General features: G+C 40.4%; 1 protein-coding gene across 5 annotated transcripts in view; it reads right to left on the bottom strand.

The window, feature by feature from the left end:
* Nucleotides 1-16596, bottom strand: part of SCRN1 (secernin 1) — a 71363-nt gene that overhangs the window by 42029 nt on the left and 12738 nt on the right. For 2 of the 5 annotated variants that reach the window (XM_009203169.4, XM_003896153.5), the window contains exon 2: nucleotides 5896-6055. The exons of 1 other annotated variant lie outside the window; for it this stretch is intronic. In XM_009203169.4, the coding sequence (XP_009201433.1) occupies nucleotides 5896-6054 (159 nt within the window). In that variant the 5' untranslated portion in view covers nucleotide 6055. Of the gene's footprint in view, nucleotides 1-5895; nucleotides 6056-6431; nucleotides 6721-6764; nucleotides 6786-16596 lie in introns of those variants that run through there. 2 more of the 5 variants (XM_017956819.3, XM_009203168.4) reach the window with 2 other exon arrangements.

Here is a 16596-nt window from a genome sequence, read left to right on the forward strand (position 1 = left end):
AAGCAGATTCAGCAGTATGTGATGTGCTAAAGATAGTTTTGGAACTGAGACCTGGAGTCACAGCAATTCTCAACACTAGTTCATTCTTTTAAAAAAAAAAAAAAAAAAATCCTTCTTCCCAATGTTCTCCTTAAAGCTTTACAAAGTGCTTTCATGCATCAGCTCACGTGTGTCTCACTAAAGCCTGTAATGCAGGCAGAGGGGGGTATTATAATCTCTATCTGGCAAATAAGGAAACTGAGTTTCAGAGAGGCTCGAAGGCCCAAGACCCTATAAAGGGAGAGGCAAAACACAAACCTAGGACCCCTCTCTCCTGGGCCAGAACTCATCCTCCTAGTTTCAGGTGGTTGTAAATTTCAACTGACATGCATAGTGGAGTGTCAGGTTAAAGGGAGGAGGGGATATTGGTGTTGAGGCCTGGAAGGATAAACGGAAGTCTACCAAGTAGATGAGAGGAGGGAAGAAGAAGGATCTTCTCAGCAAAGGACAGAAAGAGCAAAAGCACAGAAAAATGGCAAGTGTGTTATTTGCTCAAGAAATGGCAAGCAGTTCAGTGTAGCTGGGGCCTAGAGTACAAGCTGAGAGGGCTCAGCTAAGAATGAGAATAGAAAAGTAAGCAGGAAATCATACAACACTTATGGAGGTCAATTCTTATAAAAGCTTTACTCTATGACCCAATGATGCTACATTTGGAAGTACATCCAATGGCTATCTCTACACATGCACAAAATGACTTATGTACAAGGTTCTTCACAGCTGCACTTTCTGGACTAGCAAAATACTGGAAAGAACCCAAGCATCCACCAATAGAGCGCTAATTAAATAAACTACGGTATATCTCCACAATGGATTACTATGTACCTGTAAGAAAAAATAAGGACAATCTCTAGATATAGAAAAATCTTTAGAAAATGTTATTAAGTGAAACTAGGAAAGTGCAGATCTTTTCTGTAAGTTCAAAGTTACATATTAAAAAATCATGTTTAACAGTAGTGTACATAAGGTGCTGCATTCACACACAAAAATAAGGCCAGATATTCAGTTTTTTGTGTGTTTGCATAAAATACTGGAAGGATATGCATGAAATTAATAAAAAGTTATACAGGATGGAGACAAGGGAGGAAGACTTCTTACTGTGAACCTTTTAAATATCATTCAATCTTTGAACCACGTAAATATATGATTACCTATTCAAAATGAAAAACTGCATTTTAAAATGTCTTTAGCCAAATGAGTTAAAAACTTATGTCTACACAAAAGACTGCACACAAATATTTACAGCACCTATGTCCATAATTGCCAAACTTTAGAATGAACTAAGTGAATGGGAAAATAACCTGGTATATCCAGACAATGGAATATTGTTCAGTGATAAAAAGAAATGTGTCATCAAGCTTGGAAAAGACAGGAAGAAACCTTAAACGCACATCACTAAGTTAAAAAAGCCAATCGGAAAAGGCTACGCACTGAATGATTCCAACTATGTGACATTTTAGGAAAGGCAAAATCATGGACACAGTAAGATCAGTGATTTCTGGGGGCTGGGGAAGGTGGGTGAATTGGTGGAGCGCAGAACCTCTAGGGTAGCAAAAGTATTTTCTATGATTCTACAATGGCTTGTCATTATACATATAGGTACACCCACAGGATATATAACACAAAGAGTATAAACTATGAACTTTAGTTAATACTACTGTATCAGGCCGGGCTCGGTGGCTCACACCCATAATCCCAGCACTTTGGGAGGCCAAGGCGGGTGGATCACTTGAGGTCAGGAGTTCAAGACAGCCTGGCCAACATGGTGAAATCCCGTTTCTACTAAAAATACAAAAATTAGCCAGGCATGATGGTGGGCACCTGTAATCCCAGCTACTTGGAAGGCTGAAGCAAGAGCATCGCTTGAACCCCGGAGCTGGAGGTTGCAGTGAGCCGAGATCATGCCACTGCATTCTAGCCTGGGTGACAAAGCTAGATTCTGTCTCAAAAAACAATATATATATATATACTGTGTCAATACTGGCCCATCAATTGTAGCAAATGTACCACACTGATGCCAGACGTTACTAGCAGGGGAAACTGGGGGCAGGGTAAGGGGCTGTTTGGGAACTCTGTGCCTTCCGTTCATTTTTCTGTAAACATAAAACTGCTCTAAAAATAGTCTATTAATTTAAAATAGAAAAGAAAGAAAGAGAATAAAAGAAAGGAAAAGAGAGCAGGGTGCCAGTTGGGAAGAGTTCTGAATGGCATACAAATCAGCTTGGACTCTCATCCTTTAAACAATACGAAATACTTTTCAGCAAGGGAGTGATGGAGCTATGTTCTGGGAAGAAAATTTTGGTAACCCTGTACGGAGAAGAAACAGGAGAAAGAGGCCCAGGGACGAATAAGAAGATTGTAGCAGAAGAGAGATGGACTCAGTCTGAACGAGACAGGGGCAGCGGGGAGGAGATGGACACACAAGAGAGGGGGCAGCGGGACTCAGTGACAGATGTCCCTGTGCACTGGGGATGGGGACAGGGGGAAGTGAGGGTCAATGTTTCCTGTGGGCTTCTAGCATAAACGTGGCCGACAATGGTGCTGTTAGAGCAACAGGGATATATGAGCTGGGGGAAATGAATTTGCTTTCTTACCTGTGAGGTTATTTCACCTGCAGAATATGCAAGTGGGAATGCAAAGAGGAAGCTCAAAACACAGGTATGGAACTCAGAAGAGAGGTCAGAGCTGCCTTAGAGGCTAATTATGGTATATATCACACTGTACTTATGGAAGGGGATAGAATTTAACCTAAACATATCTGAGTAATCATATACTATTGGTTAACTAGCAAAAGAAATCTAGCCTCGCCCTTAAAATAATTGTAACCATGAGAGTAAAATAAGAGTTATGTAGCCTATCCACCAAAAAAGAAAACAAAATGTTTTGAAATATTCATTTCAGACATGTTTATAAATTGCTTTGTGTGATTTTTGAAGTTACTACGGCTACTTAACAAATTACCCCAAAATTTAGTGGTATAAAACAACTTTTTTAACGCTCATGGATTTGAACAGCAAATAGCAGGGATAATGCGTCTCCACTCCAGTGTCTGGGGCCTGGAATCATCTGAGAGACCGAGGAACGATAGAGAGAGGAGCGAGAGAGAGAGAGAGAGGAATGAGAGAGTGAGAGAGAGAGAGAGAGAGTGAGTGAGAGACTGAGAGAGAGAGAGAGAGAGAGGCTGTATCCTTTTATGGCCCAGCCCTGGAAGTCACAGAGCATCACTTCCACCATGCTCCACTGGTCAGAGCAATCACAAGCCCTCAAAGATTCACAGTGAGAGTGAAGGGCGTAGACTCACCTTTCCCTCTTCATGGGAGGAGTGCCCTTTGCACTGGAAGAAGGGCACGTGGGATGGGATTTGGTGCAGCCACCTTTGGGAACTTAAATCTGCCCATGTAAAAATCAAAGATTATTTTAGTTTGTATGTCTCTCAGGAAAAAAAGGGTAGAAATGTTCAGGAAGGACAGACAGGGAAGGTCAGTAACAACTCAAACCAGCAAACTTTATCCACACAGAGTCCACTCTATTCCAGGAAAAGAGAGAAATATTTGAACCCAAATAACGTGAACATTCACTCACTGATGAATACCCATTTAAAACCTAACATGCTTACCAGGGAACCTAGCACTCTTCTTCAACTGTAGGAAAGGAAAGTTCCACTAAAGTTTCAGGGGTTTTTATTAAGTTAGTGGCTCAGTAAGAGAGGAAAGTGGGTCTGGTGAAAGCCCAGTAGGAGACAGTCTGCCACCGGATCATCCAGACAGCCCATGTGAAGTCCTGCCCACCTGTCTGTTCATTTCAGTGCCTTTGTTAAATTCATGTAAAATAAGCAGCCCCTCATAGAGTTCTGTTCCTCTTTGGTGCTGATTACTGCTTTTAAAGAACTGAAACAGAGCCAGTGATTTAAGATTTAGATAAGAAAATAAAATACACATTGGACATAATGGAAGAGTTTAAGAAAAAAAAAGAAAATACAAATTGATGAATGCCTATTTGAAACCAAGCACAAACATCAGAAAAATCAGTTTATTTTGTGAAGCACAGAGCACCAAAGAAGAGAGGTTATGCAGTGAAAAGAGCTTCTTCATTTACTAGCCCTAATTTATTTTCTGCAGATTTTCATTTCAAATTACCATCTAAACACACACACACAGAGAAACACACACAGGTAAATATACTTATAAATAAAATATAACCAAGAAGGTTATGCCTTGAATGCAAAGATGGTTCAATTTGTCACATAAATATAAAGAAAAAAATAAGTGATTATCTCCATGAGTACTGAAAAGATACCTAACAAAATTTAATATCTATTCCTGAGTTGTTATTTTTAGAAATACTCAAAATAGAAATTCATGTATACTTTTTTTTTTTTAAAAGAGATGGGGTCTCACCATGTTGTCCAGGCTACTCTCAACTTCCTGGGCTCAAGTGATCCTCCCACCTCAGCCTCCAGGGTATCTGGGACGACAGGCATGTGTCACTGTACCCGGCTTACGTATACTTTTTAACATAAGCCAGGTGCAATGGCACATAAAACTACATAAATCTCAATCCCAAAATCACCAGCTTACTTAATAGGGAAGCACTAGAGACAGCCCCACTCAGGTCAGGTGCAGAGCCAAGGACAACCACTATTTCTACTACTACTTAACATAAAACCTGAGATATTAAGCCAAAGCAATAAAACAAGAAAACAATTAAAGACAGAAGAACAACTAAACAGTCTCTATGTGCAGGTGATATAACAATATACCTGGAAACCCCAAGAGAATCAATGATAAAAGCTGACACAACCAATAAAAGAATTTAGTAAAATGGCAGAAAGTACAATTAACATAAAATAGCCATCGTGAAAGTTTGACAACACATTCTGGGAATACGAAGAAACAGGCATTGTCATACAGTGCTGATGTGAATGCAAAATGGTACACCACCTATGGAAGGAAATTTGATAATATTTAATAAAACTACATTTTTATTTACCTGTGACCCAGCAATTTCATTTCTAGGCATGTATCCCAAAGAAATACTGACAAAAATAGTATTTTTAAAAGACTCAAAATAAGAATTAATGGATAATGTTTTATCATGATAAAAATATATAAACTGAGGCCAGACACTATGACAGATGCATAAGGCTGTTATCCACTTCAGTGTTGTTTGTAATAGCAATAGCCTGAAAACAACCCAAATGTCCAGCAGCAATATGGGGCTGGTTAACTATGATAACATCCATAGAATGAAACACCACGCAGTTCTAAATGAGGAATTATGACCTGCATGTACTGTAGGGAGTGATCTCCAGAATATGTTTTGAGTTGAAAAATACAAAGTAGAGATTCAACTTTAGAAAGCTGATTGAAGAAAATAAAATAGTAAAATAAAAATGAAACAAAATGCAAAGTAGAGAAAAGTATACATGGCATGCTGCTGTTAATCAAAGAAAGGAGGAAAGGGACCAGGATGAATACACACATGTGTATGTGATTTATTACATATATATGTGTAATTTTGCAAATGGAAGGATAAACCAAGATCTTCCAAAACTTGATTACCTATAGGGGAAAAGATCATGGAGTAAAGGGGACAAGGATAGAAGTCAGACTTCTGTGAATAAATCTTGTTTTTTAGATTTCACTTTAGAACTATGTACATATTTTACTTAATTACAAAACAACGGCCATAGGAGTGAGCATAGAGCTCTCCCATGACCTAGTTTTCAAGGCTATGAGCAAACCTGCATGGAAACAGGAATCAGCAGAACTGACATGACAGCTCTGACTTGTGAGCAAGCTTCCAAGAAAAGAGAAAAGAGAGTAAGTGTGACTCACGAGACCGCAATGCACGACGTACCTCAACCTTGCTCTCCTGTTCGTGATCAGCAGCTGAGAAATACACAACCTCTTGCACTTCATCTCTGGGTCGGGCTGAATTTTTCCCAAATACCACCAGACCATCCTTAGCACGTGGAGGGAAGGCCACAAAACAGTAACTTGGAGGAGCTGCAGCCATCCTGAAAAGAGAATGCCAGCGAGAGTGGAAGCAGGCCTCACATGGAACATTGCAACAGTGAGTTCTTCAAACATATTTCACCAGCTAAAAGGGTTTTACTATTCGACTGTGCACAGCTAGCTCATTAAAAGATCCCAGCTGCCAAATGAAGGTGGGGCGCCTGCAGTGGAATGACAGAGCCACCAAGACCAGATATTGTTTAATACTCTGTGGGATTAAATGAGCTCAGATTTGCAACAAACCACGGCGGCAGCCAAAAGTGCAGTGACGTGGGAGAAAGGAAAGGAGGTTATTGTTCTAGGCAGAAGACACAGACACACACCACATATACACACACTGCAATCTGTTCGCAGTAATAAAATAATAAATAAACATACCTTAATACTAACTACACAAGTGCCTCAGATCCAGAGATGCATAGCCACCACATAACAGATTTGGGGTGTGATGTGGAAATGGGTCTAGAGATCAATTGAAAGATACCCTGCTTTGTTGTTTTTAGTAGTTTTATTCCACCTCGATGACATAACACTCAAACACCTTTTGGTTTTCTGTCCACCTCCCCAGCTGCTCCTGGACTGGCTTGTTCTACCTGGCCAGTGCACATTCTCACTGCTTCATCCTTCTTTCCTCATTTAATGCTCTTTTCTAGCTGGGAAAATGCATCCATGCTCAGAGCTTCCCTTGTCAGTTACACGCTGATGACTTACACATTTAATTGCAGCCGGGTTCTCATCTTAAGCCTCTGACCTACAGACCCAACTGCCTGCCTGATATCTGAGGCTGATTTCGTCTTCTTCCCTTTTCAAGGTTCTTTATCTTGGTAGCCAAGGTAACCATCCTTGCCATTTGCTTCTCCATTATCTAATATGTCACCAAGTCCTGTACATTCTGTCTCCTAAATCTCTATGGAAACCTCCCACTCCTCTCCACCTCCACTGCCACCACCCTGCACCAAACCACCATCATCTCCAGCCTGGACCACTATGGTAACCTCCTGAGGGGTTGCTTCAAAACCTCTATTACTCCCCACTCCAAAACATTCTCCACACTGCAGCCAAAGTGATCCTTTTAGAAGGAAGATTTGATCACGTCATTCCTGCTTAAAATACTTCAGCAGTTTCCCAAGGCTCTTGGAATAAAGACCAAAATATGATCAAGTTTGTTCCCCCTTCCCAGCCCCATCTTCTACCACTCACCCCTCCACTCTCACAATGCCGGCACATATGCCTTTTTCTAGTTCTTCCAGTGCCCGCCAGACCTCTGCACATGTTCCACCCTTTGTCCTAACCATTCCCTTCCCTGCTTCCTGTACCAAAACTATCTGCCTGGTTAACTCCTGCTCTTTCTCGTACCAGCTCAAATATCACTCTAGTACTCTCATTTGTGTTGCTGTACTATACACTCTCATAGAATCCTGTCCTTTTCCTTCAAAGTAATTATCATAATCTGAAATGCTTATTTTATTACCAACAATCAATATTTAGCCTCTCCCAGCAAAATCAAAGCAATATGAAAGCAAGGACCTTTCTCTTTTGCACACCGCTGGAACCGCAGCTCTACACTATGTCTTGTGCAGAGTAGATTTTAAATAAGTGATAAACAAGTGTTCTTTTCTTGTTTATTAATAGTCCACCATACTGAAGCTGACTCTCTAACATCTCTCTTTTCTCCCGCCATGCCTCTGCACCTGGTTTGAATGCCCTTCCCTTAGTCTTTGTACATATCCTTCAGGATCTGATTCAAACCCCTTTCTCTCATAAAGACTTCTATAAAGGACTCTCATTTATTCAGCATCCACAAGCACTAATACATCCATTTTGTTCTAAAAATAATGTACATTTGTTGCTTGTATATTTCTTCACCTGTTTCAAAGAAAGCTCCCTGAAGGCAGGACTCATGCCATCCAACCATAGTAGCCCTTTCCCCAACCTCTGGCATTACAGGTACTCAAGAAACATTATCTAGTGTACCAACTATTGTATTTGTATCATCAATTATCCAACTTTTCCATGTGTTTTGGAAGTCTGAAATATAAGTGAGAAGTAAAGCAATGTTTTCAGAGAAGCACTAGAATGGGATTCAAAACTCAGCTCCACCACCCACTAGCTGTGTGACCTGCTTAAGTTACTTTACCTCTCTGAGCCTAGGTTTCCCTTTTGCAAATGTTTTGCTCCAGCCCACAGGTTTATCATGAGTATCAAACAAAATGATGCTTGAGAAGATATTTTGCAAACTGTGGAGGCCGCATAAGTATAGGATACTTTATTTGCTGGCTGGGTGTGGTGGCTCATGCCGGTAATCCCAGCACTTTGGGAGGCCAAAGCAGACAGATCACTTGAGCCTAGAAGTTTGAGACCAGCCTGGGCAACATGGAGAGACCCTGTATCTATAAAAAATACAAAAATTAGCCGGGTGTGGTGACGTGCACCTGTAGTCCCAGCTACTTGGGAGGCTGAGGTGGGAGGATCATTTGAGCCTGGAGAGGTTGAGGCTGAGGCTGCAGTGAGTGGAGATCACACCCCTGTACTCCAGCCTGGGCACAGAGTGAGACCCTGTCTCAAAAAAAAAAAAAACCACAAAACTTTATTTTGGGTTTGACTGTTAAAATAGAACTGTATCTAAAATTTTCTGTTAAGCAAACCAATCAAAATCTACTTGCCTCATTCCTAATTAGAGCAATTATCAAATTGCAGAGTCATCAATATTCTATGTTTAGAAACCTCTTTGTACGGGACTGTATTGCTGTTTCTATATCCAGTCTACTTCAGGTTAATGTCTACATGCACACTCAAGAGTTCTTCCCTGCATTGTTTATGGTAGGCCCCTCCCCAGAGTGCAGAGAAATGGGGGACCCCCCACAATTCTGAAAATAATTCCCTCCTAGCTCAGTAAAAATATCACCCCTTCCCTCTGGGAAAGAAAAGCCAGAAAGATAAAGAGGCTCCAGTTCTTTCTCCCCTTAACCTTTCCCATTTTCACAAAAACGGCTTTATCTTCAGACTGGAGGAGTAGAGAGAGATAAACAAAGAATGTGTATGCACAAGAAAGACCTAGAATAATTATGAAATCAAATGCCTTTATAGAGTGCTACTAGAATCTGATCACTGGGGGAATTGCTGGTGGAGACAAATAAAGTGAAGCAGACCCAGAGGAAGATAAGATGGGGAAAGGATGCATTTTCTCTTGTGTGATGCCTCGAGTATCTTATATGCTCCTTTTCTCCCCATCATTGGGCCATTTCAAAAGAGCTGGTGTCTTGCCTAGGAGCAGAACCTTACTTTATTTGATCCTTAAAAATGGTAGAAATCCACCAATTTTGCATTTATGAGATTTATCTATAGAATATAAATAAAACCCACGGGGTTTTGGGCAAGCACCTATTATTCGGCCAAGGCACCTGCTTAGTCAGCAAGTCATCTGGGTCGTATGATCATGAGGAGGATATAGGCAACAGAAGCCTAGGGGTATGTGGGCCAAGGGAGGCCAGCTTTTCCACTGAATTTTGTGAACGACTGGGAATGCCAGCAGGGAGCAGAATTTCAACGTCTGTTTTAATAATTAAAAAGCTAGATGAACCAGCAAACTGTACATCACATCTAGGAGCAAACTAGCCCAGGCTAACTGTCCATTAATTTTTCCTGAATCACCATGTGCGCACTGAGTAGCTTCAGAGATGACTTTTCTTTTTTTTTTTTGAGACGGAGTCTCGCTCTGTCGCCCAGGCTGGAGTGCAGTGGCGCGATCTCGGCTCACTGCAAGCTCCGCCTCCCGGGTTCACGCCATTCTCCTGCCTCAGCCTCCCGAGTAGCTGGGACTACAGGCGCTGCCACCTCGCCCGGCTAGTTTTTTGTATTTTTTAGTAGAGACGGGGTTTCACTGTGTTAGCCAGGATGGTCTCGATCTCCTGACCTCGTGATCCGCCCGTCTCGGCCTCCCAAAGTGCTGGGATTACAGGCTTGAGCCACCGCGCCGGCCAGAGATGACTTTTCCGAAAAGAAAATTTTCTGTAGAAAATTCCAAAAGATTTTTCAATGTGGTGACCACTAGCCTCAGGCAGCTAGGAAGTGTAGTTAGAACGACGAAGGAGCAGAGTTTTCCATTTTATTCAAAACTTTAATTAATTTTCATTTAAATAGCCACATGTAGCTAGTGGAAACTCCATTGGACAGAACAGTGATACAGTGTCCCAAAGAAACCCAGAAATGAAGATTTTCATATTAAGCCTTCCAGTGATCTCAGAAGTACTTATTTGTGAAGTCCTCTTATTCTAAGGATAAAATGTGCTATCATCCACGTAAATTGAATTAGCAAAGAGGAGGTGGGACACTTCCGGAAGACTGAAGAAAACAAACATTAGGAAGCAGCTACGGAACTCACCAGGCTGACTTAGATTGTGTAAGTTAAAGGTGATCATAGTTCTAGATGCCAATTACACTTCTCTTGGTGTGAATCTCATATCCTGACTCTGAAAACACCATGAGAGTGGCCCTCATTACTGTTTGGGAATCCTTTGTGTATTTGTCTGGCCAATTCCTCTATTTCCTAAATGAATTTTTGACACCTTCACTGTTCTTCAAATCTCCACCCACCTCCTCTAAGCAGAAGTCTCACTTTCTATTCCACAAAAGACAGGTGAATGGAGGGAGAATGCTTCAGAGAGAGGATACGTAGGCCTGAAGGTCCTGCAACTAGGGAAAAGGTACAGAGCCAAGAAATTAAAAAGCTGATGCAACTGAGTCCAGAGAAAGGAGGGAAGAGGCCTAGAGAGGCGAGTAGATGGGCAGGTCCACACTGAGCCTTGAAGGTCACATCAAGGACTTTGGTGTCTATTTCACAACACACAGTAAAGCACTGAAGGCTTTTAAGCCAGGTTTTAGATTGACAATTGCATACAGACAATGTCAAAGAAGTTGCCTGTGATAGGAAGGAAACCACAAAGCAGATGGAAATGATGAAAACAGAATAAGTAATTTCATTTCTATGTACTTACCCTAAGGAAACGATCAGGAATATGGGCAAGGGGTATGCGTAAGTGTTCACATAGTGGTATTCATACAGGTGAAAACCTGAAACTTACTTGTCCAGCATCAGAGAATTGGCTGAAAATGTCTGCTACATCTATCGGGTAGAATACTATAAACCCATTAAATATATGTTTGTGAAGAGTTTTTAATTGCATGAAGAAATGATTTGAGGGGACAAGATAAATTATCTTAATTATTTAAAATATACGTAGAAAAAGACTATGCCCAAACACTTGCCCAGGAAATGTACTCAAAATATTAACAGTGGGAGCCCAGCAATGAAATATTCTTTGCTTTTTCATCTTTTCCTCTAATTTCCAACTTTCCTGTAAGTATTTTTATTGATATAATCCCAGAAATGATTTTTAAAGTAAACCCAGGAAAGAAAAGCAATTTAGGAATTTTATTTTAAAGAAAAATTTTAGTTCTGCTTGTATGTCCTAATACAACTGAAATTTCAAAAGGGGCAAATTCTTATATGAGTTATAGCTAGGATGAATTATTTTATTTGGCATTGTTCTCTGATACTTTATTTTACCTTTTTTACACCCTGCCCAACTCAGAGTTGCTCAGAGAGCACACAAAGTTTCATTACTATGTTTCACACAAAAAGTGAGTTGGCCTCCTACAGTTGTCCATGTGGGAAAAGAAAAACTGGCCAATCTGGAAGCCAGAGCTCTCATGAACCTGAGATGAAACCCTTCTGAAAGTGGTTCAAAGGAACTCAATTATCTTCCTATTATTTGTCAAAATGTTGGGTAACATACCAGATATTCACACTAAAAAGAAAAAAAAAAATCTGACAAGTTACATCATTTATATATTACATAAAACATGGATTTTTAAATATTTGTTTACATGATTCTTTTTTTTTTTTTTTTTTTTTTTGAGACAGAGTTTTGCTCTGTCACCCAGGCTGGAGTGCAGTGGTGTGATCTAGGCTTACTGCAACCTCCACCTCCTGGGTTCAAGCAATTCTCCTGCCTCAGCCTCCTGAGTAGCTGGGATTACAGGTGCACACCACCATGCCCAGCTAATTTTTGTATTTTTAGTAGAGACGGGGTTTCACCATGTTGGCCAGGCTGGTTTCAAACTCTTGACACCATGATCCGTCTGCCTTGGCCTCCCAAAGTACTGGGATTACAGGCGTGAGCCACCGTACCCAGCCTACATGATTCTTAAAAACTGTTAAATTATTAATGTATGACACAGAAACTGGCTTTAAGATTTTTCTCCTTTTCCTTTATAACCTCATACAATGTTATGAAATGTATATTCTCCTTCACAAAGAAAAAAAAAAGAGTCTAAAATTCAATTAACTCCCAATCACATACACAAATACAAAAACTTAGAACATGAGAAAACTTATTTAATTCAGCTTTGAAAAGTAGAATATAAGCATTTGATATGGGGTTTTCCATCATAACTACATTCTACTTAAACCGGTGTTAAAATCAGTGAACAGTTTGTCCAGAAATAAAGCCATAATTGATGGCTTCTTAAAAAACTTACTTGTTTTGAGGCATAATTCTGAAGCTGCTTTCTGAGCCATGGGGACCCAGAAATGGGAGTGGGGTTTCAGTGTTACGCTATAGGCCTGAAACTGGATGCGGGTGTGTCCAAAGCAGTATTTTCCTAACTGTATGTTGTGGCCTTTTTGTGGTTTACGAAATCAATTTAGCGGATAGGAGCAAGTTTTTTTAGAAAAGCATTTTTAGAAAGAATTTATGCATCTCACACAGTAAGGGTAAGTACTGATGCAAGAAACTGTAATTTCAAGTTTGGGTACATACACATGCACATATAAGTGTCTATAGGTATTAAGTTGAGATGTAACATTTCTTACTGTGAGTCTTAAGGAAAAAACTTAAAAGCAACAGGCTAAAAGGGCAGGTCTGCTGAATAAGGCTTCTTTGTGGCAAATACCCATTAGGATTCTTGCCAGGTTAGCAATACACTGACAGTTCTAATTAATGAAACACTCCAATTTAACTCCCATAGATGGGTAGGCTGACAGGCATTTCCTAAGAAGCCTTTGTTAAGAGTATTTTAAAGTGCATTTGTCTGTAGTTTGTACTATACATTTATGTTCTGTGTGTTTGCCAACTGATTAATGTTGCATGCTATGGGAGGAGAGGAGATATTGAAGACTGAAGTTTAGGATAAGGATGGAAGTTGTAAATGTAAAGGTATCATGTAGCTGGTATCATTTTTGTGGTAGAGAAAAGAAGTCAGATTATTTACGTTGGCAGAGCATGAAAAAATATCTGCCACTTTTTCTCCTAGTCCCTCCTCCAATCGGTTCTCAGTGCGAGCCACCAGCTTTCCTTTAGACCAACGCTGTCCAGGAGAATTTTCTGAGATGATGGAAATAGTCTCTATCTGCACCGTCCAATACAGTAGCCACCAGCCAGATGGGCTATCTGGTACTTGAAATGTGGCTAGTGCAATGAAGGAACCAAATTTTTAATAATTTCAAATTAAACAGCCAATATTAGGCTAAGTGAGATAAGCCAGTCATGAAAAAACTTATGTAAGGCACCTAGAATAGTAAAACTCATAGAAATGGAAAGTAGAATGGTGGTTGCCAAGGGCTGGGCAGAAGGGAATGCGTTGTTTACAATCTGGGTACAGATTTCAGTTTTGCAAGATGAAAAAGCTCTGGAGATCAGTTGTGCAACAATATAAAAATGATTAAGATGGTAAATTTTATGCTATGTGCATTTCACCACAATTAGAAATAAAAATTAGAAAATTAAAGAGCCACATGTGGCCAGAGGCTACCATATTAGACCATCCAGCTTTAGCTACTGTGCTATTGGCTATGGTAAAGCATCCCTAAGCTTACTTTCTAACCACCATTGTCCTCCTTAACAAACTTCTTTCAGGATTCATGACTTCCTCTTGGGAACAAGATAGTAGTGCTTCCCTGGAGCTTACTGCAAAGGAGCTGCGTGTACCAACATTCATCCTCTGACTGGTGGCAGGAGGCCCAAGTTCAGGCTTGAGGGACTGGAGTACTGTACTCCCGTAACTAGGAGACCGCATACAGAATGTCTAGCTGAGGAGGGAGGAAGCTGTGTGGGAGAAAAGGTCTTTGTCCTCAAGTTCAGTGAGTAGTTATTGAAGGCGCGAATGCTCTGAGCCAAGGCAAGGGTTCTTTTGCATGACTGCCAGCCCGCCCTGCCCCTTTATCTCAGTGATGCACACAGTATCCCTCATCAGTTACCTTACCCATTAAAAAGAAAGCCTTGAGCTGCCTAAGAAAAAGAAAACAACTGTCTATATAAGCTATTGGTTTATTACGCGTCCTGTAAGTACCGATGACAAACTGCCTTTACTTATGTAAAGAATGAAACTCAAATATCCAGCTAGGCTTCCCTATTCTCCACACTGCCAGCTTTATTGAGCAGACTGAATACATTTAAATTCAATGTCCGTGAATTACCACCTTCCAGAAAAGCAAAGGAGAAATTATTTTATTATACTCTTCATTAATAAATTCATTTTTAAATGATTGGCATTCCTGCTGAACTGAAAATAGGACAAATGATACTCATTTATAAATTGATTTTTCTGTTGTAAACCTTCTATTGAAATAGGAATAAATGAAGTGTTTGGGAAAGGAATTATCTAATTAAAAACTGGGATGTAAATGCCAGCTGATGAAAGTCATCTATATAAATTAGCTCAGACTCATCAAGCTCTGGCCAAAAGAAAGAAAGATTTTTACTAAGTGTTTCACTGAAAGCTCATGAGAGTAGAGCATAAAGCTTTGGGACTCCACAGTCAGGGAATTCCAGCTCCTAATATTCAATGCCTTGAATGAGGAACCATGTAATGGAAGAATAACTGTATGGGCTATTAAGTGAGTAAGCAGGCTTTGAAGCCCACCTGGGTTCAAATCTCAGCCCTGTCACTTCTCCAAGCTTTTATAAAACAGGGATAATGATAGGTAGTTCATTCTTCCCAGGGTTGCAGTGAGATTTAAATGAGATAATGCTTGTACCTACTTACAAAGTGCTCAGAATACCATTTGGGACACAGCAAGGACTCAATCACTGTGAGAACAAGAGAAGGATACGTGATGAAAGCGGTCCTTTTGTCACACTCTCTGTTCAGACTTCAGACACTTTCCTCTTCACCTTTTGAAGATTTGCTTCATTGTCATTTCACGTCTTTTAAGAGCTGCTTAACAGTCTCTTTCTCCAATTTCAAGGGCAATATCTACTTCTGACAGTTAACTCTGTGGTCTTCAGTGCCAGCCTGCAGCTGACATACTTCCCAGCAGCGTGGTGTTGAACAGGGGTGACAGACTGCAGATTTGGTCGGTTTGGCCCAGAGTGCTGCATTAGATTGTGTTTTTAGAAATCTGAATTAGCAGCTAATATTTTAAGATCTAGAGATTTCCTATAGACACTCAGATATGTGGCTTCTGCTAAAAACTCAAAGATCTGGCAACACCGAATCCATATTCCCGCATGACGCCAAGACGGGAGTTCGGTAGTGGCTCCTCTATCCAGGGCCTGTATTTCCTATTGTCCCCTCCACTCTCTGACACAGAGGCCAATGAAAGGGCCACCTCTCATCACCTTTGTGTAACTGCACTCACTGATACTGCCTGCTTAGTCCTGCAGCCCCATGTGTATAGGTACAAGAGGATGACACACTTTAGAAATACCAGGCCCTAGTACCCATCCTGACTCCTCTAACTCTGAACCAGAGTTTCCTCGTATAGAAATGGAATTAACCCCCCATACACAACATGGCACTTGGATTTATATGAAGCATGCAGAAAGCACCTAGTAGTGTGGCTATATACAGCGGGCACTCAGTGTTGACTCTCCTCCCTGCTACTACTCACTCATGATGCATTTGCCAGGTTTGCACCAATCCTTACTATGCTCCTTCAACCTCTCACCAACGGTTTTCACCTGGCATAGAAGACACACTCATGTCCCAAAGTGTAACTAAAATGTACTTAACAGGGCAAATCTCTAGATCTAACCATCGATTTATAACAAATACAAATGACACCATGGGAATATGATCAGCAAAATCCAGACTACGGACAACTCTATAGGACAAAACTGATTTCTTCAACAACAACAACAGCAAACATACACACAAGAAAAAAAGATTAAGAGATGGAGTTACCTAAGAGATGTATCAACCAATTGCAATGAACATACCTTATTTGGATCCTGATTTAATAAACTATACAGACATTTTATAACACAATGGGGTAATATGAACACTGATGCCACATTTGATGATACTTAAAGAATGATTGTTAATGTCTTAGATATGATCCTGGTGGTGCTGTGGTTATATCTATAAAAAGAGTCCATTTCTTTTAGAGATTTAGGCTCAGATATTTCCATGTGAAATAATGGAATAGAAGTAACGCAGAGTGGGGCAATAGGGTGAGAGCTCAGATGAAACAAGACAGCTATGAAGTAAAAATTGTTAAAACTGGGTGATGAGTACATAGGGTTTGCTTTGCTGTTCTCTT

This window comes from Papio anubis, chromosome 4, assembly GCF_008728515.1.
Source record: "Papio anubis isolate 15944 chromosome 4, Panubis1.0, whole genome shotgun sequence".
Taxonomy (NCBI): domain Eukaryota; kingdom Metazoa; phylum Chordata; class Mammalia; order Primates; family Cercopithecidae; genus Papio; species Papio anubis.